Consider the following 26,756-nt stretch of genomic DNA (forward strand, 5'->3'; position numbering starts at 1 on the left):
CTTTGAAAAATGAAAACATTCTACACTGTACCTTTAAGCAGACTACATCGAAACGTAATGATTCCCAAAAGCAGTTGAAAGGAAGAACAAAAGAATCAGAAGCAAAGGATATTACCAAGGGATGGAGGAAATATACAGAAAGATGGCAATATTCCTGAGTTTTATGCCAACTGGCCCATTGCCCACCCCTGGGAAAAGGGTCCATTGCCCCACACAACCACATAACAGAGAGCAGAGAGGGAGAACACGCAGACAATAAACAAATGCAATAGAGGGTTTTGCAAAAAGTTTGACATCTTTTCGGAGTGTACATAGCCATTCCCTGTAAAATGAACTTTAATTTTAGTGCATTTAATGTTAATGCAATTCCCACAACGATGACACCGTTTAGCTCGTATTCAAGGAGCAAAGACAGCTTTTAGAACAGTCTTTGATTTAAAATAATATTAAAAATAATAATACACTTAATATTCGGTGATTTTACATTAATTCCAAGACATTATTCTAGTAAATGTCTGTAACAAGCTTCACAAAAAAATAGCAGTTGAAAAATGTGATTAATTGCAATTAATTATGGATTTTTTGTGATGTAAAAAATGTAATCACTTCACAGCACTAATATATATATATATATAAAATACAATACAATACAACTTTATTTATATAGTGTCTTACAGTTCTCCATCTACACAGCCACAACATTAAATTAGAATGGTGTAAAACCAGACACCATATGATCTAATGGGAATTATTTGTGTATGTACTACGACATTACATAATGCTTTATTATAATATCCCATAAAGTCCCATATTCGTGTCTATGTCGCCAGATTGAGTGTCGTGTTAAAATGCCAAGTCAGGCAGGGGAGAACAGCAGATTAGTGACTCTCTCTCTCACTCTCTCTCTCTCTCTCTCGCACGCGCGCGATCACTCTCTCTTTCTCTCTCTCTCTCTCTCTCTCTCTCTCTCTCTCTCTCTCTCTCTCGCTCGCTCGCTCGTTCTCTCTCCCCCATCTCTTTGCCTTGTCTCTCTCAGCCTGGTGCGAGAGATCAGGAGGAGGAGGCTGCACTGCGCTGCTGTCTGATCGGTTCGTTGCGGTTTGGAGCAAGACTTTTGCGCTTACCTTCCAGTGCGCCTTCCCCTTGCGCGCCCTCGGACAACATGGTGGCATCGTCTTCGTCATTATCATCACCATCAAAATCATGACTATTGATAACGTTTTCATCTACATCAGACACGCACTTTTACTTTGTTGTCTCTCACATCACTGGATCACAAGGAGAGCTTTAAATAACATTTAAAAAACAACTCCGGCGTCGATTTCCACTGAGGAGAAACTTCGATTTTGTTGGTAGCTGTTATTTCGAACACGTGTGAAGATGGATTTGCCAAATTTCCTGCTTTGCACACTGGCTCTGCTGCATGTCGGAAGGGATCTTTTCACCAGGTGAGATCAGCAATGATTTGACTTCTTACAGGTGTCCAGTTATATTTGAGCAGATTGATGTGCGCGCATGCTGTTTGCTGTTAGTAAAGATTGCATCAATAATGTACAAGGCGGGAAAAGTTGGACAGAGAAAACAAAGAACTGCAGATGCGATGGCACTTTGATGTAAATGTGAACTCATTTTGCATTTAAACAGCACTTGTTTTTCTCGAGGGGTTTGGGGGTTGTTTTCTTTTAAACTGCCCTGGATTTGGGTTCGTTAAGTACCAAAACACACTTTTGGCTGCAGGGTTACTCAAATTGATATTATGCAGAAGTGAATTTGAATAGCAGCAAAAATAGCAGCAGTGTGAGGCAAAAACATCCAATAGAACGATGGAATGTAATTCTTATACTTACCTATATGCTCATAGTACGAGGAATGTGAACAAAATGTACAAAAAAAGGTCAGCAGCTTTGTAATATTGCCAATATTCAGTAAAAGCATTTTAGAATGAAATTAACGTTAACAGTATTAAAAATAAACTGGAATGATGACTGCAAGAAAAATAACATGAACAGAATATTTCCATACTGTATACAATGGTTATATAAAAAATCTACACACCAATTTTCAAATTACATGTTAAAATATATATACATATATATATATACATATATATATATATATATATATTAGAAATGAGACCAACATAAATCCTCTCAAAACATTTTCCACAGTACAACACAGCTGGGGGAAAAAGTACATTCACTGTATGTTTTTTTTTTTTTTTTTCAAGAGGGAATTAACAACTGCGATAATGTAGCTGCCTCTCTGTGGTCATAATTAACAAGCCACATTCACACTCATGTTAATGAGTCAACTTAGACCTGCCACAATTTAAAGTATCTCTGAATAACGCCATATAAAGTTTAGATGATCTAGTAGTCTTATCGTGACAACTTCCTTTCTTTCTAGCAGAAGCCTGAAGACTACACTCACTAATATTTGGAACTCTTCTTAATTGTCTCCACTTTGACTAAGGCCCCAGTTCCAGCGAAATAAATAAATAAACAGCCCCAAAGCTTGTGGCTATCACCGCTTTACTTTACTACAGAAATGTCCTTTTTGTTATGAGTAGTATTATTTACATCAAACATACATTTTCAATGATGACCCAAAACTCTGACCTAGCTGTCATTGGACCGTGAAATATTTCCCACATTTGGTAGATTGCATGTATTTTTGCAAAATCTTTAAACCAGCGTTAAACACTTTGGCCATGTTTCCAAAATGTATGTTTGGGGCAAACACAATACCGCTCATACTCAAATAACACTGTACCTACAGTGAAGCATGGTGGTGACAGTGTCATGTTGACTCTTCTTTTTTTTCAGTTGAGTTTGATAAGTGATATGGAAGAAAAACATTTTGATATGATTTATTTTGATCTCATTTTTTTACATCCCAAAAAACTCAAGGGTGTGTAGACTTTTTATATCTACTGTATGCTAGTCGTATGAATGTGAACCAAAAGCAAGAATATAAGCATGGACACTGCGTGCACACAAAAGCGTGCATGCACGTGCATACCCACGCACGTAATTGTAATTCCAATTGATATGCTTCGTATGTATCATATATTATCATAACTACTATTTGTACATTTAATTTTAAGTCACTTGCACAAAAGCACCAACAGTCCGGTTTACTTCTGTTCCCATGGACTCAATGACTCGATTTGCATAATACATATGCATAGGAGGAGATGACTTGTTTGTTATGGAGATGAATGCCAAATGAGGTGGGCAGGTGCGCCTGTCCGTCCTGGCTCACAATGTCACTTGCACTCGCACATCCGAGGCCTGGTCAATGGGGGTCAAACATTAGGTGATGGAGGAGAATAAAGCAATAATAGCTCAGTGGATGTTTCACAACTTTACTTGATTGAACATGTCTGCTCAATTTAGAAATAACCTGAAGCCGCGCTGGGAAGCAAACACATTTGCAGCTTTTGGCCTGAAAGCTCTCGATGTGCCATCTTGTGACCTAAGTGATATGATACGGTTGCTGGATTTTTGTTATAATGACAGAAATTGTGAACCTATATAATTTTATTCCATTCAATTGTGCAGTACAGTGGTGCCTTGAGATATGAGTTTAATTCATTCCATGACCACACTCGTAACTTAAAATATAATTTTGCACTGGAATTGATCCACATGGCTTTAATCTGTTCCAGAAAAAAGATGGCTTTTTAAAAAAAATGAGTTAATTCAGGTGTGAGCAAACTATAGCCCAGGGGCCACATGCAGCCCGTTGAACGTTTTAATCCGGCCCGCCGAACTTGAAAAAAATTAAATCAATAAACCTTGTAAATATTTTATTTTCTAAATACTTTGGTGTTTCAAACACAAATATTTTGTTGTAATGCTTTTGTTCATTTTCATTTAAAATTATATGGGGTTTTTTTCTCCGATGAGGTGAGGTCCATCCATCTGCTCCTGGTCCGGCCCTTCTGTCAAATTTTCAAACCCTTTCTGGCCCACCAATCAAAAAGTTTGCCCACCCCTGAGTTAATATAACTGCAATTTCCCCAAAGGGTCGAATAGTGTTAATTTCACGTCAAGGTGAAATTTTGGTTGAATTTGGTCAAAATACTGTTTTTTGGCTCCGCGGCTTTATTCACTTTTGCTTTTTCTCTCTGTCTCACTATCCAGTTACTCTATTATTTTCTTCTCGGTACAATGCAAAGTGTAGGCTGTGCTTTTTCCACCTCGCTGTGTGTCAGCTCTCTTGCTCTCGGACACTCACGCTTAAAGTTGCAGCCTGCCGCATCACTACTACCGCCCACCCATCTGAGAAAATAATGACTCGATCTCGCTCCTCCATTTTATCGAAGTTGCTTGTGGCTAAAGTTAGGACTTGGCCACCTTTTGCAATCCCAGTTGTTGTTTTTTTTTGCTTCAGAGCTGTCAGTCACCTTCCAAGTCACTGCACCAAGTCTGCATCTAAGAATAGATGATTTTTATTGGATATGCAAGGAATAGTGTATTTGAGAACAGAATCTGGAGAGATCTTTCAGAGAACAGCATCCACATTAAGTCAGAACATTGCATGATCATGAATAATAGCGCTCGACAGGCAAGGATATGTGGTTTCTTTGATTGGTGTTGGTTATGGAATAGCATCTGATGACACTTTTTTGTAGTCAGATTCAGGACATGGCGGTGTTGACAACTTGCAGAGCCGAGAGATGCTTCTTGTACACCGGAAATGCAAAAATATGAGACAGCAAAGAGCAGAACATCGGATTAGACATCATTTTGGCAGGTCGTGACCTCACTAACAACCATGTAATGACCAGTCAGAGTAAAATGCTGTCAGCTATTCAAATGATCATGAAGCAGATATGCAATGGTTTTCGGCAAAGAGCTTTTTGACTCGTGTTTGTTTGGGTGAATTTGTGTCTTCTGTGTTCTGTGTAAAATAATTTACGTATGGTATGTGGCATTGTTGTGGCAAATTGTGATCTGTTTAATGTTGGGTATTAGGGAAGAACCAAATTTATAATTATACACTAGAGCTGAAAAAAACTGGGAAACTATAATATACAAGGAACTAAGATCCTATAAGCAAGATATTTCATTTAATTCCGTGATATCTCTCTCTCTCTCTCTCTCTCTCTCTCTCTCTCTCTCTCTCATGCGCTTGATCCAACTTCACAGTTGTGATTGCTTGTGACCAAGTACACAAAATGATTTTCTTCAAAAGTCCAATTTTACACTAGTGCATTTTTAATTAGCCCGACATTCCTTCCATTGGCAAGCGACCAGTCCAGGGTGATCTCTGCTTCTCGCCCAAATGAGGACAAGTGATTTTGGAAATACATGGAGGGATGGAGTTTCACTGCAACCTGCTTTACTTTTTTGGGAACATCATTTAAAAGGTTTCTGTCGTCCTACTAGCCAATGCTATCATTTTGGATATTTAGCTGTATGTCAGATTTTTTTTGTCATCGGATATATAGTCAATTTGATTTAAATATTAAAACACTCCAAAAGACTGACTTCTCATGTTATACTTTTTATACTTCACTTCTTTCTCGCCGAAGTAAACAAATATCCGAACATCAACAAATCCACTGACAGTAAAAAATACATTTGAGAGCAAAAATGTGATTTTGAATGTGCTGATTTTATTGAGCTAATTGAAAAATTGAATAGTAACATCTAAAATGTCATATGAGCCCTTGATTAGTGTGTCATGTGTCATTATCCACACCGCTTATCCTGTAGAGGGTCGCGGGAAGGTGCAGGAGCCTATCCCAGCTGACTATGGGCGAAAGGCGCACTACACCCTGAACTGGTCGCCAGCCAGTCACAGGGCAGACATAGACACCATCACTGAGTGGGAACTGAACCCACGCTGCCCGCACACAACTCGGGCGAGTGCCTTAATTAGTGTACAGATGTAAATTCAATGTATGGTTAATCAACCAGTACACACATTGAAGTAGATTTGAATCCACATGATCACCTTATTTAGGCTTTATTTGGATTCATGTAATGAGATCATTTGTTCATTTGCATGTTCTTGAACTTAGAACCAATTAAATCTAAAGACTGTCTCAGAGTGAGGATCAGGGGCCTGCTTCTGTGTTACTAGATGTGCCGCTGTCTAAATCTAATTAGGTCTCAAAGCTTTTGCTTCACATCCAATGCCTCCAAAGATGTTGGCTGACACACAGAGACGGGGGGTGAAGATCCTGGCTTTGAGTGAGAGGAAGAGGGGAAGAGAGGAAATCGACCCTCGGAGTTGTTTGTCATGGATGGAGGGGTCCAAATGTTTAATGCGCCTCCCCTGGGGAGCAATCAAATGTGTAACCCTGCATGTGTCTTTGAAGAGCATCCATGTATATTCCATTTTACACAGCTGTACAGTACCAATGAAAAAGTTCGAACACGCTGCCTCGTGCTATTGAATGAGAAATGGTCTCCAAACTTCTGAGGGTATACATTTCCTGTAGCCATTGGAACCTCACAGCCTTTTGGGCCTAATTATACAGCCGTATATAGATTTTTGTATTAAATTTAGCCTGGATATTTTCTTTTTAGGAAAGTATATCATAAAAATATGACGTTTTTTTAAGAAATGAAGAATGCAGACAAGTGCATCAGTACCAGTTTGACCAGCTATGAAAACGGTTTTCTTGACAAGAATATTTGTGTTTCAAACAATTTAACAGTTTTGATGTAAATATGCCCAACTATAACTTATGCTTGCCAGATGTTGAGCTGCTACGTACTTGTTTATGAAGTAGTGTGTTGCGTGAATGTTTTTGTACTGGAAAAAAAAAAAAGATAAACAGAGCGATGAAAACATTTCCCAATATTTTTGGCCATTTACATTTTACGGACCAACCTAGTATTTGAATAATTATTAATTTATTTTTATGCATTTCCTGCACTGTCAATATGAAATCATTTCATGTTTTTGTTTGAAGCAAAGGAAATTAAGTTTTTTTTAACCCGATTTATCGCCTGATCGAGATTAAGAAATTATTCAAATAATCTTTATATAGTTGTAGCCCTATAGTGTAGATAATGAAGCATGAGGTAAAGTAAAGATGCAAAAGAAATTTCTGCCAAAGAAAACTATGTGGTTTATTTAATATGAATATATATGTAATACATATATAATACAGTTATCGTTAGCCTAATAGCACAATTGCCATTTTGAATGTATTGTCATAATATAAATGAAAAATACCAATCAATCTGAGGTTTTTTTTCGTGTCTGTCTAAATTCTCAGTCATCTTGGTCATGATAATCTGCTAAAGTTAAATGCAGGCAACTGTACTTTGCTCGTTTTTTGAAGTTTGTTGTGTAGTTCTTCTTGCTTTTTCAACAACAACGTATAAACATCACCCAGACAACTACGTGATTAGGCTAACGACTTTCAGCCTGAGAGACTTCATTTCAATTTACAGTATATGGAGGATTTTGCTCATTGCGAGCTCATCTTGGCACGTGAGCACTGACTGCAGCCTGTTTGACCTTGTTGTGTTCACAAAATCTCCTCAAGGAAAAATCAAAACACGCTTCATTTCCACATTTAGAAGTGACCATTTTGTGAACACAATCCAGGAGTCACGCAGTGATTAATTAATTTGCACAATGATCCCATTTATTTCAGACATGGCAGTGATTGCCAAGCTAAAAATACCGCTTCAGCTCACTGAGGGAATGATGGCACAAATTGCATGTAGTTGCTGTTCATGTGGATGAACGATTTCAAATATTTCCCCCGCATGCTTTAATAGGAGTTGAAAGTCACGCTTGTGTAGCTGCAAGTGCGGTGTTGGGAAGGTGACTTTCATCAAAAGGTGTGAACTTCTCGCAAAGGTCACTTTGATGTTCTGTCTTCAATCAAGGCCTCATGCATCTCTTTCTCTGTCAATGCCGCCACGGGATGCTCTGCCCATGATCAGCCTCGTCTTCGCTTCCATTTATTTTCCGCCAGTTGCCCTGTATCAAAGTCAGTCTGTGGTGAAAGGTCGTTGTATTGAGTGAAAACTCATTATTGAATATGTGCCTGTCATGACATTCTGTCAAGTGCAACAAGATGCAGAGTGTGCTATTTATTTGCAGGAGACATGGTGGCCACATTCTAGGTTGACAGTTTTAAAATACAAAACTGCCACCTAGTGGTGTTTGAGGCGTTCTGATGGAGGAAGCCAAACAATTACTGGTGGTCTGTTAGGGCTCCGATTCCACTTCAATGGGGCTACAGGGCCTCAGGGCAGTCCCTTTAGAGTCCCCTTAAACTCCTGTGACAATTCCTTGAGTACCTAACTGGATAAGAAAAAAAGATAGCTGTGTAATAATCTGCAAAGAAGAACACTAAAATGGGTCTTAGAATTATAATGAGAACATATTTGAGAAAACAATGAAGGCATCGGATTGTGGAATAATAGAAGACACAAGCGCTTTATTAAAGATCATCCCCGTGGTGGACATTTTTTTATGCTTTTTGTCAAAGAAGAAAACAACATTAAAATTTGTCTAGATATGTTTTTTTTAAGCAGAATGTTGAGACTCTACAATACTGCATCGTAAATCTAAACTTTTAGCATGCATCCCATTCAGAAAAATGATCATCGTACAAACAAAATAACAGAAACCCAATAAAATAAACGAATAATAATAATAATATACAGCAGTTCACTATGTCTTCTTATGACAATCGCAATCATGGATAAAAAATGGTCAGCATATATATATATATATATATATATATATATATATATATATCTATATATATATATATATATACATATATATATCAATAGTAATTTTTGGAAAAAAGAGTTGCAAGTAAAAGAAAATCTTTTTTCTCTATCAATTTAAAAATGCTCAATGTGTGCCCTATGAAATGTAAATTTAAATATACAATATCTATTAACTAAAGAAAATAAAACTATAGAAATATATACTGTATAGCATCAATAGTTCGGACCGAGATCCCAAAAGAAGCCCTCAGAGTCAGAAAATAGTGTAACCCTAGAAAACAACAAACAAACCCTCAGCGTTATTTTATTCTTCTCTTGTAAGCAACTTTTAATGGCTATATTTGACACCTATTTCACAGGTGACTGAACTACTATTAAAGACTGCTGCGTTTGCGCTTTCCTTTTTCTCTTTTGTCTCCTTCAGGGCCATGCTGAGTGACATTGGGGACTATGTAGGTACCGACATTGAAATATCCTGGTTACCCAACCTGGATGAGCTCATGAAGGGCTATGCCAGAAACTTTCGCCCTGGGATAGGAGGTGAGTATGAGATCTACTGCTTGTGGCATTGGTTCACATTTCATCCCCTGACATTTACAGCCATCCTTAGCATAACTTAACCTTACATCCTCTAACATACATTTTTTTTATGTATCATTAGTGAGTTCAGTATTTACAGTACTTAATGAACATAAAAAAAAAATATGGATACGGTGTTGGTGAGGATGGAAAAATGCACTTTGCTAAGAATGGCTGCAATATGTGACCTATCCAATGACCACATGGATAGATTTCTCAATCTCACATCTTAACTCAGTTGTGCAAAGGTGAACATGTGGAGCATGTAATGCACAATGACCATCATCATGCAACATCCTGTTCTCAATGCAGGCTAACTATGGAACGTTACAATCCTATTTAAAAAAAAAATAAAACAACCTGACTAAATTCAAGTGGTGCTCTGACCATTCAGGAATCACGTTATGTGCTGTCATTCCCCTCATTCAAGTCACTTAGTGTGTACTCCATGTCAGAAAGGCAGTTTTGCAAATACAGATACTGAAATAATTTGCATGCTATCTATAATGGAAGGCAAACAGGCGATACAAGGAGACGTTGTTAGGTTTATATCATCTCATGTAAATCATAATGTAGCTTTTTGCATGACTAGCATTGCACGTCCTATTTCTGCATTTGTAAATGTCATACTGCATTCATGCTGCGAGTGACTTAAAGATTGATGCTGTTTATTTAAGGCTTGCCGCTTAAGCTTGCTAGAATACTGTGTGTATTGCAAGACCAAGACCGATGAACATTTTCATACAGCGGAAACTCGGCCGTTCCCATAGGAACGGCATCTCGTTCTTGCTGCCTTTTCCCTGTCGGGGGTCACCTTCTCCAATTGAGCCACTTCATTTTTGTCATTTAGCAGGAGACTGAGTTGAAGAATTTATGGTTGCAATAAAATCTTGGGGGGTTATATCGTGGCAATTTTTTGGGCAATTATCTTTTTTTTTTATTGTGGTTTTCCTCTTATTTTGGCTTTTTTTTTTTTTTTTTTTTCAAAAATTGTGATTTGTATTGAATCGTCTGGCTTATTATTAGCTTCAGTTTCATTGGTCAGAAGAAACAAACTTTGATTAGAAAAAAATAAAAGAAAAACAATTTCTGCATAATCCGAACATCTGTAACTCTCTTTGATCAATCTCTGAGCCTCACTTTTTGGGATTTTTTTTTTTTATAAAATTGAAGCCTGGTTTCATGGGCGGAGCCATCTTCGAAATGAGAGCTGGCACAAGGCAGTTGCAGTGCAATAAATGGCTCGCCTCTAAACATCAAAACTGCAACCAAAGCTTGATTTTGACAAGTAGTCATCTGATAGATTTGTCTTTTAAATTATTCTGCACTTAAAATAATAAAAATTAAGTCAGCTCAATCTAGTTATCAGTGGCTCAATTTTAAGGCTCATTTCCTTAGAAGTTGAGGCAACGATTTTATTGACAGATGATCTTCCCGACTTCAGTCTTTCTCTCTGTTTATTCAGGCCTGGCACCAGCACTGATGTTTTAATTTAATGTCACTTTAGCTAAATTGTAGCTACTGCTGATACATAGTTTCGTATTTTAAAGTGTTAACTAAAACAACAAGAAGACACCCCCAATGTTGAATACCACAAATGGACTTTTCGGTGATGGGCATTTTGAGTTTGGTCCGCATTGCTGGCCTGGCAGTAATACAGATTCGTTTCCAGTGAGTGTTGGACTCCGCCAAGGCTGCCATTTGTCACAGATTCTGTTCAGAACTGTTTTGGACAGAATTTCTAGGCATGGCCGAGGGTGTTCGGTTTGGTGCTCTCAGTATTACATTCCTGCTTTTTGCAGTTGATGTGGTACTGTTGACTTCTACAGGGATGCCCAAGTTTATCATTGGGTGCTGTTTGAGCCACGCCCCCCAAAAAATCAGTAAAACTCAAACTGTAAAAAACTATTTAATGCTATATCCCCACAAGTGAGGACTACATAGTCTTTGCAAATTTTCAGCAATTATCTAACATGTATAATGTATTTCGAAACATATCTCTTATATCACTTTACAGGGTCTTTAAAATCCGTCTTTGAGAATGCAAAAGCTGGCATGAAAAGCGAATGCGTCACAACCGTATACTCTCCTCTAATGACCTCAACAAGCACAGTTTAGTATACATGCCATTATATATATATATATATATATATATATTTTTTTTTTTTTTAAAGTATACATGCAATGTCGATGGAGTTTAACTTGCCATAAACAATTTCCGGAAAGAAGGTGTTGAATGGTGGAGAACGGTCATGTATGATTCCATAATGTTCAGCCTAAATTGCCCCGATGTTATGCATCGCTGAGCTCCCCCGCTAGTTTGTGCCCTCGAGGCTTGCAGGCGCACTCCATGCTAATCATATGGTGATCAGAGTGAGAACCCAACCACGTGTGTTTATGTGTGTGTGTGCGTCGAGCTATACTGCATGTGTGGGTGTGCATGAATGCCAGCAGAAGCTTGCCCTGTGTGAGCCCACGAAAGCTCACTGGTGTTTATGACGGCCCGTGGTGTGATGTGCCACTTAGCATGGTTCAACTGGATAATGCCTAATCTCTCGGCACCGTGGGAGTGTTGGAGATGTGGGAGGAAAATAGATGTGTGATGTAGTAGCGTGTGTGTATATATATATGTGTGTTTGCTTTTCTCTTCTCATTTCTCCCCCTGAAGGTCCACCCGTGAACGTGGCCATGGCGATCGAAGTGGCCAGTATTGATCACATCTCTGAAGCCAACATGGTAAATTTGAGCCTTTCCCTCCTACGCACAGCAAAAATCACCCACCAGAAGAGATGACAGATTTGCTCTTTTCATAATCCTGATTTATCCCTCTGAGGGCTTGAATGCAGTTAGAGTGAACACGTTTGACATGTTGCCACATTGAGTTCTTTCATCGCTTATCACGTTCGGTAAATATCACATCTGTTTAAAGAATTGCATCCATTGTCAACATGTTTACGTATGCAAAATCCACTGCGAGTGATTCTTTAAATACTTTGTAATGACATGACAACTGCTGAACATGGTTTTGTTTGCAAAAATCAGTGCAACTTACACCGGTGCTTTATTCATCTTGGAAACCTTATTTGTGAATTTAATTCTCCCGAAAACATTGTCAGCTACAGGTAATTTCAACAAACATTTGTTACCGACTTACAGTTCCATAGTCTGTTTTTAGCTCTCTTTTTCTTTTTTGCTGATGTCGGTCGCGATCAGGTCACTCTTGAAAAGAAAAAGTTTTTTGATCTCTGTGCAACCAATCCGTGTCAGGGTTTTGCATGGAAGTTAAGGTGGAGGAGGACCCAAATTCAGGGAAGCGAGGCAGGTGTAACTTCAAGATTGCTTAATCAGAGAAATTAAAAGGCAAACAAGAAAAAGATTAAAGTACAAAACAATGACCAAAGTATCATAACAAATACTAGAAAAGGGACTTGGACGTGGCATGGAACAAAATGCACATGAGAACATGACAGGAGACTTGCAGGAGGAGGACAACTGACGTGACAAGACACACTAGAACTGAAGGCAACAGGGAACTAAATACAAACAAATTAACGAGACAACGAGGAGCACCTGGACAAGACACAAAGGGTGGGAGGGAGCTGACTGGTTCACACTAGGGAATGGGACAACAAGCACAGGTGGACACAATCATCTGACTAAATACTAAACCAAAATCAACAACCAGACCATGACAATCTGCTTCAATAAAGTTTATATTTAAAAAATAAAAAACAAACGGCAACTATTGTTAGTAAATGCCATAGAAGACGGCGTCACCAACTCAGGTCCTTGTGGGTCTCTATTCACAATGTTTAACTCATTTACTCCCATTGACGGCTATAGACGTCAAAATCTATTTTATTTATTTATTTATTTTTTTCAACTCGGTTGGTAGTGAATGAGTTAAGATATCTCCCTCCGTCAACACACCTGATTCAAATAATCAGGATCGTTATCGTGTTTCTGCAGAGGAGGTGTGTTGGAGGAGGGAGGCATCTAAAACATTGTGGGTAGGACCCTCGAGGATCAGGGTTAGGGTTGACCTTTTTCATTTGTATGTCTTGGCAGGAGTACACCATGACCGTGTTCCTTCGGCAGAGCTGGCACGATGACCGCCTGTCCTACAACCACACCAACAAGACGCTGGGATTGGACAGTCGCTTCGTGGACAAGCTTTGGCTGCCCGACACCTTCATCGTCAACGCCAAATCGGCTTGGTTCCACGACGTTACCGTGGAGAACAAACTGATACGCCTGCAGCCCAATGGTGTCATTCTTTACAGCAGCCGGTACGAGCAGAATGTTGTCCATAAAACCAACCAGATAAAGGAGGCCATTTTTTGTTTGCAGCCAAATGTTTACACTTGAGGAAACGTGAGTGCACCGATGTCTCCTTCTTACTGTGCCTCATTATTCATGCCACGAGAGGAGAATAAACACAGTTTCTATGGTAACCTCTGAAGTTTTAACTTGTTCGTCTTGAGGCACCAGCAGTTTCTGCAGCAGTAATGCACAACCTCACGACTGTCATGAAAGATGCATACAATTTCATCATGTTTTTACTACAACCTGCAAGGCACATCAAATACTGTTTTGACATTGGACTGACTTTAAAAAAAAATAAATTGAAATGTATAATTGTGACAGCATTCGGTATTGAATAATTCCTGAAGAACATACAAGAAAGTTGAAAACACTAGATGGTTGCTGATTAATTGATTTGCTCCCCCCCACAGAATTACCTCAACCGTGGCATGTGACATGGACCTGACAAAATACCCCATGGATGAACAAGAGTGCATGCTCGACCTGGAAAGCTGTAAGCTGCACATGAAATATTTGTTATTATTATTCATTTAGTTTCAATCGCTCGGCCTGGCCTTGGTTGCTTTTCCATCACACGGGGCGACAATCCATTGGAGTGCGATCAAATGCTTCCACTGAACACACGCAACATGAGGGTTGTGCCGTCAGATTTCTCGAGTTGATTCGTCATTACATAGTGCCGCAATGCTGGCAATTATAGACGATCAAATGACAAATCACAGATAAAAAAAAACCAAAAAAAATAATCTGGGTTGAAGCGAGAGAAACACAGGCGCTCACCATTCGCCACAGAGAAATAAAAATACGATATATGTAGTTCGCATCAAATCAAATCAAATATTTTGCATAATTTGTTATGCGGTGTCATCGATCAATTGACTTCGCCTCGACTTTCATCACAATATAGTAAATAGATGAAAATCTTTAGGTATTCAACCCTAGAAGGTGTCTAATCTATAGAAATTTCATGTTCCATATAAACGTCACGGTGCTTTTTATCAAATGTTTCGATCCACCATTAGCATGGTAAAATATGATGCCCCTTTTTTCTTTGCATGAGAGGATGTGCGTGACTTAGTTGTGGTACACGCTTGAAAACCATCACAATTTTCAAAATTGCAGTATGTCTGAGGTTTGTGATGATTTTTTTTTTTTTTATCTTCTCTGACTGATGTTTACACACAAACAACATTTCGTGTATGGCTCAATTATTTTTTGCCTAATGTAAAATTGAGGAATTTAAGATAAGGTGTGAAAGGCTGAATACTGCATTCCGAGACCCAGGGAGCGCTACATGTCCCTGTCTGGGGGCACAAAAATACAAAACTCTTTTTTGTTCCATTTTAGATGGTTACTCCTCAGAGGACATTGTCTACCACTGGTCGGAAAGCCAAAGGCACATTCACGGCCTGGACAAACTGGAACTCTCCCAGTTCACCATCACAGACTATCGGTTTGTCACGGAGATGTTGAATTTCAAATCAGGTGAGTCTTCATCTTTGTCAAAGCTGAGTTTTTCAAGTGTTTTTTGCATTTTGTTGTGCTTTGACTCCCGCCTTTTGAAGCGAGATATTCTTTTGATTGAGTCCCTTTTGTGGTTATATTCTATGCACAGAAGGAATGCATGAGGGCTCCCTTGGTGCTGAGCCACACGGAAGGATTAGGGGATGATAGCAGCTAGTGTGTGTATAGCAAGGATGTTGCAGTTTACAACACCTCTTAATGTCTTACAATTTACAGCTTTGACTCCACTAGCGCACATAAAACGACGAGGCTGCAAATTCCCCAACATCAGCATGTCTGAAGAACAGCTGAATTTCAATTCACAAGACATTTTCATAATTGATAATTACACTCTTCAAAAAAAAGCAATTAACCACTGATTGTCCTTTTCTTCTCAGCGGGAAGATTTCCAAGGCTGAGCCTTCGCTTCCAGCTGAGACGTAACCGAGGAGTGTACATCATTCAGTCATACATGCCTTCCATATTGTTAGTTGCCATGTCTTGGGTGTCCTTTTGGATCAGCCAATCAGCAGTCCCTGCTCGTGTGTCCTTAGGTTGGTATGACGAGTCAAGATAAAAAAATTTATTCAATAATTTACTGGCAGGTTTAAACGCATGCTACGCAGTGATTTATGTGTCATTAGTTTTCTATTCTTTAATTACTCTGGACTCCCTTCAAAAAAGTAATAAACAGTTATTTCAAAGCAGTATGTTGAATTTGCTAATTATAGTTCTGTTGAACTTGAACTTTTAAGCACAACAAATTTGTATTAAATATTGGAACTGTTCGTTTTTAAAACATTTATTTAGGTATTTCCATGGAATTATTGCGAGGAATAAAACTTTTTTTTTTCGAGGAACACTTGGGCCTTTTTTGGTTTTGGTGCTACTTGGAGAGCAATTTTTTCAATTTTGCTTCGTGCAAGAAGCTCTGACTTTGGATTCTCAAATTGATTCATTTTGTTAAAATTCATGTGATGTTTTTATCAGTACAAATTTAAAGCTGAAAAACCCATCCAGCATCAAGGTTATCATAGCTAATGAAATATAACAAACTAATAACATTTAAATGAAAAAAATGTTAATGAAATAAAATAAAAACTGGAGAGCTTTTCAAAAATAAAAAACTAACCAAAATGGCATTTTTATTTTTATAAAACTAACTGAAACTAACTATAATTATTGCAAAAAATAAATCTTTGACCATTCATTTCATTCACAAGCTTTTACGGTATTTATTTCAGTAATTACTGTTTGGCTGGAAAAAAGAAACACGGTCAAACAGTGTATAGGGCTTAATTAATATATTACACCATACTTTACTGACTTTTTTTTATTCTTGCAATCAACAAATACTTCATATATTAAAAAAAACAGAACAAAACTAAAACTAATTCTAAAACTAAGCTAAATGAAGCATTGGAAAAACAACAACCAATAAACCTGCTCTATAAATTAACTGAGTTTAAAACAGTCAAAAATGATTTCAAACCCAACTACAGTGGAAAATACAAATCTATTACAATCCTGGTCAGGAGCAAAATTGTTTTTCCAACTGATCCCACTCTAGATGCTACGTGTAGAAAATATAAACATACATTGGAAAAACATACGCAGCTGTATATTTGACACAAGTCTCATTTCCAGAGCCTAAGTACCAAAGTTGTAATCATTGACATGTTTGTCCTCACAGGCATCACGACCGTTCTCACCATGACCACCCTGATGGTGAGCGCCCGCTCCTCCCTGCCTCGTGCATCAGCCATCAAGGCCCTGGACGTCTACTTCTGGATCTGCTACGTCTTTGTGTTCGCTGCACTAATCGAGTATGCCTTCGCTCATTACAATGCTGACTACAGACTCAAAGAGAAAGCCAAGGTGAAGGCCAGCAAGCTGGGCTCTGAGGTGAGGACTCCATTCCTGTTCTGTTTTAGCCTCTCGGCCGCTAACAGCTGGGGGCCCTGTTGTGAGTAATGAGTAGGCCTTCCAAACACACACCTGTGCTGGCTTTTAAATCACAGAGCTGACGAGCATCGATGCTAACTGACCTTGAGTACAGCTATAGAATTCCGTAGCACATGAAGGGAATATAAATGATTTCCTCATAAGAAGCAATAGAAATGGAGTCATTCTGTTACCCTCATTGAGCTATAAAACTTAAAGGATATCTTGCAAAGTAACATTTTATTTGATATTTTACAATTTTTTTAAATATCAATCTAGCACTATAAACTGTCTGTTCTCATTGGCATCACATGATCCTAGTGATGGGTAAATGAAGCTTCAAATCTGCTTCACGAACCAGTTGTGTGGTGGCTTTACTTTGCAAAGTTCACTTGAATTTATCTTTTAAGTTAAAGATATTCACATTTTACCCTTTTTGTTTATAAACATTTAACTTGGTAATTTATTTTATTTTATTTTGTGGATAGTGCATACTAGTCATTATTAAAAAAGTTTTTTTTTTTAATTACAATAAAACCTTATGTATTACTGTATTTTAATGTTTGTTGTGACGCTCGAAATTGGAATGATATGGTTTTTTTTAGGTTTTAGTTGGTGCAAAGTTTTGATGTATAGGATTACTTAATGTAGTTGCATTTACATAAAAAAAAAAAATCTGATCCAGCGTCTCCTTTATTCATCTGCAAAGTTTTCACTCAAAAGCATAATTAACAGCTAGGATTCAGACTTTTCTCCTTGTGTTCTTGCAGTCCATTGTGAAGAACGGCAAACAGGCCATGGTTCTATTCTCCCTGTCTGTCACCGGTATGAACCAGGGCGTGGTCATCTCCAACCGCCACAGCCGCGCGCAGCGTTCCAGCAGCGAGATCCCGGGGGAGGCCGTCTCTGAGGAGTCTGAGTCCAGGAGGAGGTCCGGACAGATGAGGGAGAGCGAGGAGGAGAAGAAGTGTTGTTCCAAGTGCGTCTGTAAGCCCATTGACGCCGACACCATTGACATCTACGCCAGGGCCGTGTTTCCTTTCACCTTCGCCGTAGTCAACGTGATCTACTGGGTGGCCTATACCATGTAAAAGGGAAGACAAAGAACGTGCCGATGGACTGTATATATACAATACTGCTGGAACGGTGGCAGTGTTGGCAGTCATGCAGCGGAAACACGCGGCGGTAAACACGAAAATAAGTTAAAAGGGAATGAGGTGTTTCAGCCTGTGAAAATGGAAAATGTGGCTTAAGGATAGATGGGACCTTCAAATCTAAACAGACACGGAATGCAAGTATGCAATGTCATATGGTCCTGGACAGCTTTAATAAGAGCATCACCCGGCTCGTGCACGTGCAGTAGTGACCCCCCCAAACACACACACAAAAACACACACATTCAGTATATCCTGCAAACCGTTGTTCGCTTAGACCTGCAAATCCGCGTCTGAAGTGGGCCATGTTATCGTAGCGCCACTCCAACAAGAACAACGTGAGTTGTTCCCACTACTCTGCATGGCTGATAAAGTCTCTCTCTTCCTGCGCCTTATCCCCCTTTGTGGTCCTCCACCTGTTTCCTTCCAAATTAAATCTTTCGTTTTGGACGTTGTCTGCAGCGTCTCATCTCCTTCTTCCAGTTCTGCAAATTTCGCCATTAAAGAACTTCTTACACCAATAGTCTCAGTGTGCGTGCATGTCCAAACTAGTCCAAAAAAAAAAAAAGACAATGTGATTCAAACTAAATCCACCGATGTTACGAAAGTGTCTTTTAGATACTGTATCTGCAGTACGATGTCATGATTATAGAATTTTGCCAAAATAATTTCACGATTATGCACAGTGCAGTCAAGCAATTACCTACAATAATCCATTCATCCATTATCTGAGCCACTTCTCCTCACAAGGATCGTGGGGGTTGCCGAAGCCACTCCGAGTTGTCTTTCGGCCGGCTGCCAGCCGATCGCAGGGCGCACAAACAACCACTCGCACTCACAACCACATCTAGAGATAATTTCGAGTGTCCAATCAACCTGCCATGCATGTCTTTGGAATGTGGGAGGAAACTGGAGTACCCGGAGAAAACCCACACAGGCACGGGGAGAACATGCAAACTCCACACAGGAAGGAAAGAGCCGGGATTGAACCCACGACCGATGCGGTCTCTCACTGTGAGGCCACCGTGCTACCTACAATATAATCAAGAAAAAAAAATTATACTTCTACCATCTTACCCAAAGTAAACTCGGATCGGCTCCATGATGGTCCATGGAGAATAGATGGATGGATGGACTCAATACAAAGTTTATCCATATGGTCCAAGACCTTTGCTTATTTTATACTGATAGATATTTACTGGAAATGTAGTTGGACAGAACGAGGTTCGAAAGGTGACAGAACATGTGATGACACTGTAACATTCAAAACAAAAATACAAAGTAAAATGTAATTTGCATTTTGACATAAATTAAATCTAAACTATTTGAATAAGAGCCAGAGTGCGATTTGCTTAATTTTAGCAGTCATTCTGTTTTAGTTTGGCTTCCAACATTGTGTCCATCATTTTTGTCATGGATTTTTAAATTCTTTCTGAATGGGACTGGCTTCTTGTGCTTACCTAAAAGCCACGCCTCCTCATGAGGAGTTTGGTGCTTTTTATTGTTTGTCATGTGACAAGAATCCTGCTTTCAGCTTGATGACAATTACAGTGCATTTATTTTTGTTCTTCTGACTTTTGACGAAACACTTTGTCTACTTCTGCTCACGGTGCCATTTCAAATTTCAAATTTCAAATCATGCACAGCTACAGTTTTCTGGCATGAGTCTTGTGCTGGTTGGCACGACAATGAATCTACATTTTTTACGGTTCACCCTTCAGTGAATCGCCCATTGTCACAGTCCACTTTTTATTTCACAGCAAACTTTGGCCATGGCATTTTTTTATAGCTGAAAAAATGTCAATAATATGCAACCGTCATTTATTTGTGGGTCTCACCTCCTTCAGTTTAGTCTTCACCAAGAGAAAAGTTCAATTTGCCTTCAAATAGTATTGAGTCGCTCCAGCAGAAAAGGATGTTTCCTGTCACAAACCATCTGCGCGGTGAAAAGGTTTTGTAGTATATCCCAATGTGAGGAGTGCCATCCTGCACCTCACAATTCGTCTTGTCAGTCTGCGGTCAACTAGAGTGACACTGTTCCAATAGCAGCCGTGTGACCATGCAATAGGACCGCCGCTTTCCTGTCACCAGTTTTCTCTTCCCATCTTTGTGACAAGCTCACATTGACTTAATCTTCCTGAGAAACTCTTTCCAGAACATTGTCGCCTTTCTCCTCACCCCATCTTGCACATTACTCATCATTTTTTTTCTGAGTGATCTTTTACTTTGTCTTCTCTGAGAAGCAAAATGTTTTGAAGACAAAGAACGGCAAAGTACGTCATTGGTTGACCCAAAAATTGAAGTTTAGTGACCTGATCTCAAGCAGATAATACTTTACTGGGACTTGGTTACAAAGGTGAAAGCAGAACGAACCTCAAACAAACAGCAACTGGGCCAAACGATTCCCATTGATTACTTCCAAGATTCTTCTCCATGGTAAGCATAAACAACTTACTTTTGAGTCAAAAAGATGTTAGTACGCTTGAGGCGATAAATAAATCATTCATTGAAGCTCAGAAAGAAACCTGGACATTTTCAATGGTGCACATAATGAATATCTAATTAATAAATTAGTCATGCTTCACATTTCTAATAATAAATATAATTACTTGTGCTACGTTCTCCTGGGAAACAGACTGTGAAAACAGAAACCCCCCAATTGAATTGTTTGATTACAGAAAAATATCTGAACCGCTTCTCCTCACGAGGGTGCTGGAGCGGCTTCAGGCAGTAGGCGGGGTACACCCTGAAGTGGTTGCCAGCCAATCACAGGGCAGACATAGATGAACAAGCATTCACGCACAAAATCACGCCTAAGGGCAATTTAGAGGTTCTGTCATGCATGTGTTTGGACGAAACTCCACACAGGAAGGGCGGAGCCGGAATCAAACCCAAGACCTCTGCACTGTGAGGCCATCGTGCTAACCAGTTGACCACCAAGCCGCCCGAGTGAAAAATCATTGGTTTGAAATGGATTATTCAAAACTCTGGAAATTTGACTACACACTACTTCGGATCAGATTTGGGGATTTTTCAAAAGTGTGAATTAAAGCCAATTAAAGTATTAATAAATAGACCTCATGACAAGGCTCTTCCTGACCATTTTGAGTTATACAAAGGGTGACATGTTTTATGTCATCATGAAGTCATCATCAGGAATTCCATTCGCCACACGTATTCCATTCCCTCTGAGCTCGGATGCGGCAATCCTGTTGGTTAATTAAAAGTGAATATGTTTCTGCACTGCTCTAGTGCAGTACTAATGTATAAGGACAGCCTTTTGAGCACAAAGCTTAATGAGCGAGGGAGTTGCAAGCATTTTTGTAATTATTCATTTCCTCTCACACGTGCAAGTCCGACACTGAGCATTTTTCTGTAAGTTTATTTGTGTTATAAAAACTGAGGAGGACTTTCAGGAGTTTCATTTTCACTCATATGGGAATTGTGTGATTTGTTGTGTGAACTATGTAATGTTCTGTGCAGATTCTTTAACAAACGATGCGCCATCTATTTAACTTCCTTCTGGCTGTCCTGAGCCGCATCCTGTTTGTGGTCCACGGCGTCGTGACCGTGTGGCGGGTGGTGTCAGTGAAAGGACCAGAGTACTGGATTCTCCTAATAGGAGTGTCTCTACTGGTCGTTGAGTTGGCCATCACCCTGAAGTGCACCGCAAATGCAGAGTGGAAATGGTAACACGTAAATATTTACCAGGACATTTATTATACATCGAAAAAGATGGGGCAAATTGATGTTCGTTCATTGATAGGCATTTGTAGTAAATACTGAATTTACAATTGAATGATTTGTTTTAACTATGCGTTGCAATTGAAAAATGTTCACGGAAGAAAATAGAAAAAGAGGAACTTATTGCGGAAATAAGTGCTCGTAAACAGAGCATGGATTTCTTACATGCGGCAAATCATTGGTAGGGAGTGACACTGCTACACCGTTGAGAATTGTGCCATGAGCTCGCCACGTGTGCTGCGGGAAATAATCAACTTTTGGAAAATCTATAAGAAATAATCTATCTTTGTTCAATTATCTATGACTGCGAATTATAGAAACCGACAGAACAAATACATTGCCTTCTATTAGATGACAGAAAGTATAGAATTGACTTGTTTGCGACATCTTCGTTTGGTGATGTGCCGTGAGATTTTTAAAATTTTAAATAAAATATGGGAATCTATGTTCTAAGTTACAACATAGCAGCTCACAATCAATATTTGTCCATATGAACAACTTTAAATAAAATGTATCAGACTTATCAGAGATGCTGATGCATTTGCTGCTGCCCGACTTTAAGCTAACGTCATATATTTATACTGTTTGAATCATGCCCAGAGAATTAATTTTCTGTGTACTAGCTGTACCAGTCATTGGCTAGGAAAATGGCGACTTCACTAATCCAGCAAGCCTCATTTGTTGAATCTGAAATATGATTGGTTAAAAAAAAAAAATGGTGTGTGTGTGTGACATAATAAGGCGATTTGTCTTGAATAAAAATAAACTTGGGCTGACCTTCATTTTGCAAGCGTCGGGCGGACATGAGTGTTTAGTGTCACACCTGCTCATAGAAAAGCTGACTGAACCTTCTGAGACACACAAGCTTTCTTCAGGCCTCTCGCTTTTTCTCCAAGTATTACTTTGAAGTTCTCTCCTCATGCGCAAGGCTTTGCACTGTCAAGTGGGATTTGCATTTATGATGAGAATAATTGCCCCTCTGAAAGACGATACTTTCCGAGGCAAGAAATGGACCTCTTTATTCTGTAGTCAGTGGCTCTAAAAATAATCTACCCCTCTTTTAGGTCCCCCCCGATAGTTTTAAATTTACTATGGTGCCGCGTCCAATCAGTTTTGTCCGACTTGCGAGTAGAACAGAGCCCGACTCGTTGCGTTACTTCTGCCAGCGGTCGCATCAGCAAGAAACACCAGTCAGCTCGTTCACTTAGCATACATGAACGTGTCGTAACGCTGCCTCCCGTTTAGGACACATGATGTGGTATGCCTTGGAACATGAGTTTGTTTCTCTTCTAATTATGCCACAAGTTGAGCGTGATCTTGGGCTCATCTGTCCAAAGAACGTGATGCCGGACAATCTCATTTTAAACTCATGAAAGTAACATTCATAAAGACATCTCTCGGGTTGAATATTTTTTTCCCAACGACAAGTATTCTTGGCCAGTGTTGAAAGCATGCCATAAATATAAAACTCCCTCCTCTTTTAGGTTCTCCCCGATGGTTTTCCTCTACCTCTGCACTGTTGTTCCCTCCATTTGGGTCCTGGAGCTGAGCCTGTTGCAAGAGCATGTCAAAAACAATTCAACACGAAACAATTCAGCCTCCAATCTTTTGGAAAAGATGCACGTATCAATGGTAGGTGTCCTATCTCAAAAGTATCTTCTCAAAACTCCGCCACACTGGGTTGGTAGGGGGGCAAGCATAAGCAAGGGGGGCTGATTCATTGCAGGAAATGGGGAAGAAATGATCTTTTTTTTTGTCATACGGGCCATATTAAGAAAATACGTAGGCTCGTCATGATAGTCAAAGAGAACGCTTTAACAAAATAGCAACAATTCTGAGCTAGTATTAAAGCGTTAAAGAGACCAAATTAAATAACACACATACTGTTATTTTTTTTATGCGAATAAAATACTTTTCTGACTTTTTACCAGTCAAAAAAAAACTGGATGGTCCAAGGTGCGGAAACGGAATTTCCACCTCCAAGCTCATAGACACGTAGCAAAGCTAAAAATAGATTAGCTTTCATGCTCACGTCTGCTTATTCATAGAATCAGAATAAAAAATTATGTGTGTGAGTTTTAGGTAAAAAAAAATATACCTGATATTCTTGTGACACGCGTCTCTTCTCCAGAGGTTTGTTGCAATGTAAGCACATTAGCACAACGTTCAATGCATGTGTAGCGCTGTGCTCATTGTCCACAAAATAGAAAGGAGAACAAGTAAAGTTTTCAAACGAAGAGTTCAGACTAAATCCCCGGCCCTGGGTAGACGCTGGAAACCGGGGAGAGATTCAACTTCTTCTGCTCTATAGCACAACCGGCAACAAATTCCCAAATCATGCAAGACTTTTTTCAATTCAATGAGGGCTTTTGATCGTTTGTAAAAAAAGGGGTGGCCTCTCCCGGTGTCTTTCAGGAAGTCACGCACATAATCGTTTCTCCATGAAAACCCTCAGGAATATAACGTGGATACGCTGTGGAAGCACAGAACAAGCAAACAAACTTTATTTGCTCTAATGCATCGGTGGGCAAACTTTTTGATTGGCGGGCCACAATGGGTTCTAAAATTTGACAGAGGGGCCGGACCAGGAGCAGATGGATGGAGTGTTTTGGTAACCTCACCTCATCGGAGAAAAATAAAATACACTTAATTTTAAATGAAAGTGAACAAAAACATCACAACAATATGACACACCACAGTATTTAAAAAATAAAACATTAAGAATGTTTATTCATTTATTTATTTTTTTCAAGTTTGGCAGACCGGATTAACACGTTTAACGGGCCGCATGTGGCCCCCAGGCCGTAGTTTGCCCACCACTGATGTAATGTCTTATTTTGCGGATATGATCAATGACGTCATCGATATATCTCGCAAATTATGACATTACAGTTGAGCAGTGATTTTGCACAAAATCCAAAATATCAACCGATCATAGCAAGATGTGGTTTATGCTGAGTTTTAAGAAACAAAGTCATTTTAAACAATTTCTACAATTGAACATTTCTACTAAGTGTCTCTAAATACTATTCACCTTCCACATTTGCTGTGCTTTTCTTGTTGACCTAGAAAATGATTCATATCGAACCAGACGAATGGGCAACTGGTCTGGAGCAGACCATGCTCATTGTGTTGGTGATCGGCCGCTGGCTGATGCCAATGGGGCATTTGTCTCGTGACCAGCTCTCCCAGCTCCTCATGGTCTACGTGGGACTGGGCGCTGACATCCTGGATATCTTTGATACCTTCAGGTTAGAGGAGATCATGCTCAAGAAAAAGATCGTCATCGTCGGTTTAGTCCTCTTCTCATGGGCACTTATGCAGTTCCCTCTGGTGCTCACTCATAAGAGCGGGCAGGCCCGGAGGACCGCCGGGCGCATCGTTGGTGGCCCTATTAACAATATCACCCGGACCGTGAAGAGGTGCTGCCCAAGTGAAGTGTGGATCTTGCTTCTCACGGTGGCACTGCAAGACGGTCCCTTCATGTGCTACCGACTTTATCTCATGGTGTACGAAAACGTGCTCAACCAGCTGATGATCTTCTTCACCTGCAAGAACATCCTCCTCGTCCTCATTGAGTTCTATCGGATATTTGTGATCAAATGGGAGGATGAGAAGGAGGAGAAGTTTGGAGATTTAGCCAGCAGGGTGTTGTTTTGTGGCGGGTGCTGCAGGCGGACGCAGAGTGACCTGCAGATAGCAGACATTGAATTGACAACTTCAGGACAGGATAGCGAGAGGCAATGCATGGTTACGGAGAGAGAGGTGTGAGATCAAACAGCGCCCATTGTGGTTACCCCAAAACAGCTTTATTTGAAAAAGACTCACAAAAAGAACCATTCTTTACCAAACAACAACTTTGATTTTATTCTTTGAAAACAAATTGCACAAACAAGCCCAAGCCAAAATGAACAGAAGTCTTTGTTTTACTTATTTTGTAGAAATAACAAAAAGTTCATTATAACATGCATATACAGTTTGAATAAATGTACCAGAAAGGTTTGTGTTATGAAGTTGAAAATGAATACTAGTGAGACATGTTATCTATGTATTCTTATTTACACTCATATTTAAGGTCCGTCAAAACATGCAAACTTTACGGTGTTTACAGATTTTCCACTTGTAAATAAATGGTGTTTTTTTTTTATTTTAAAAGATTTAATAAATAAAAGTAAATCGTGTTTTTGGGGGGTTATTATTTGATCAGGATACATGGCTTCAAACCAGCATCGGAATAGTTCAATGTACCTCATTTAAACATAAATACAAATAAAAAAATAATCATAAAATATCCACACAATTTGTGGAAGGGCCATTTAATATCACATCTTATAAAATATTTGTCAGGTAGTGATTATGAAATGTATCAAAATGAGTATATAATAAATGAATGCAAAAAAATTACCCTATGTATTAAATATATTATATTATCCATTATTTTCTGTACCACTTCTCTAATTCACTCGGATCACGGTTGAACTGGGGCATATCACAGTTTGCTTTGGGCAAGACAGTCTGGCCTGGTTACCATCCAATATTGTTCTTTTATTTTTATTTTTTTGATAATATGTATTGTTTTTTTTAAAGATAATTTCATTGATTATGTAAAAAAAAAATAGTAGTGTATTGTAAACCTTTCTCTATTTTCAGTGAATAATGCAAAGGTTGTGTATAGTGCAGTACAATGTGTCGCTTATCCACATGATTCTTTGGCCGTTTATGATCTGCAGAGTGCCATTCTCCAGGACTGTCGTTGAACATACAAGAATGTACTGGAGGAGAA

General features: G+C 39.2%; 2 protein-coding genes across 4 annotated transcripts; both read left to right on the top strand.

Moving 5' to 3' along the window:
• Window positions 1-1,022: 1,022 nt before the first annotated feature.
• Window positions 1,023-18,684, top strand: gabrd (gamma-aminobutyric acid type A receptor subunit delta). Of its 3 annotated transcripts, none has more exons than XM_088290399.1 (9): window positions 1,023-1,448; window positions 9,148-9,263; window positions 11,971-12,038; window positions 13,371-13,591; window positions 14,039-14,121; window positions 14,976-15,113; window positions 15,530-15,685; window positions 16,825-17,036; window positions 17,846-18,684. In XM_088290399.1, exons 1-9 carry the CDS (start codon window positions 1,381-1,383, stop codon window positions 18,164-18,166), a joined length of 1,383 nt encoding a protein of 460 aa, XP_088146525.1. In that variant the 5' UTR covers window positions 1,023-1,380; the 3' UTR covers window positions 18,167-18,684. The 3 variants fall into 3 exon arrangements, with proteins under 3 accessions (XP_088146525.1, XP_088146526.1, XP_088146527.1); XM_088290400.1 differs by having other exon boundaries at window positions 17,912-18,684; XM_088290401.1 differs by having other exon boundaries at window positions 9,148-9,175.
• Window positions 18,685-18,826: 142 nt separating this feature from the next.
• On the top strand, window positions 18,827-26,303 carry LOC148340134 (transmembrane protein 26). The gene is made up of 3 exons (XM_088290402.1): window positions 18,827-21,918; window positions 23,458-23,605; window positions 25,043-26,303. Exons 1-3 carry the CDS (start codon window positions 21,728-21,730, stop codon window positions 25,742-25,744), a joined length of 1,041 nt encoding a protein of 346 aa, XP_088146528.1. The 5' UTR covers window positions 18,827-21,727; the 3' UTR covers window positions 25,745-26,303.
• Window positions 26,304-26,756: the final 453 nt, after the last annotated feature.

The sequence above is a fragment of the Idiotropiscis lumnitzeri genome, chromosome 3 (assembly GCF_059441095.1).
Source record: "Idiotropiscis lumnitzeri isolate Australia: NSW breed Sydney's pygmy pipehorse chromosome 3, RoL_Ilum_1.0, whole genome shotgun sequence".
NCBI classification, from domain to species: Eukaryota; Metazoa; Chordata; class Actinopteri; order Syngnathiformes; family Syngnathidae; genus Idiotropiscis; species Idiotropiscis lumnitzeri.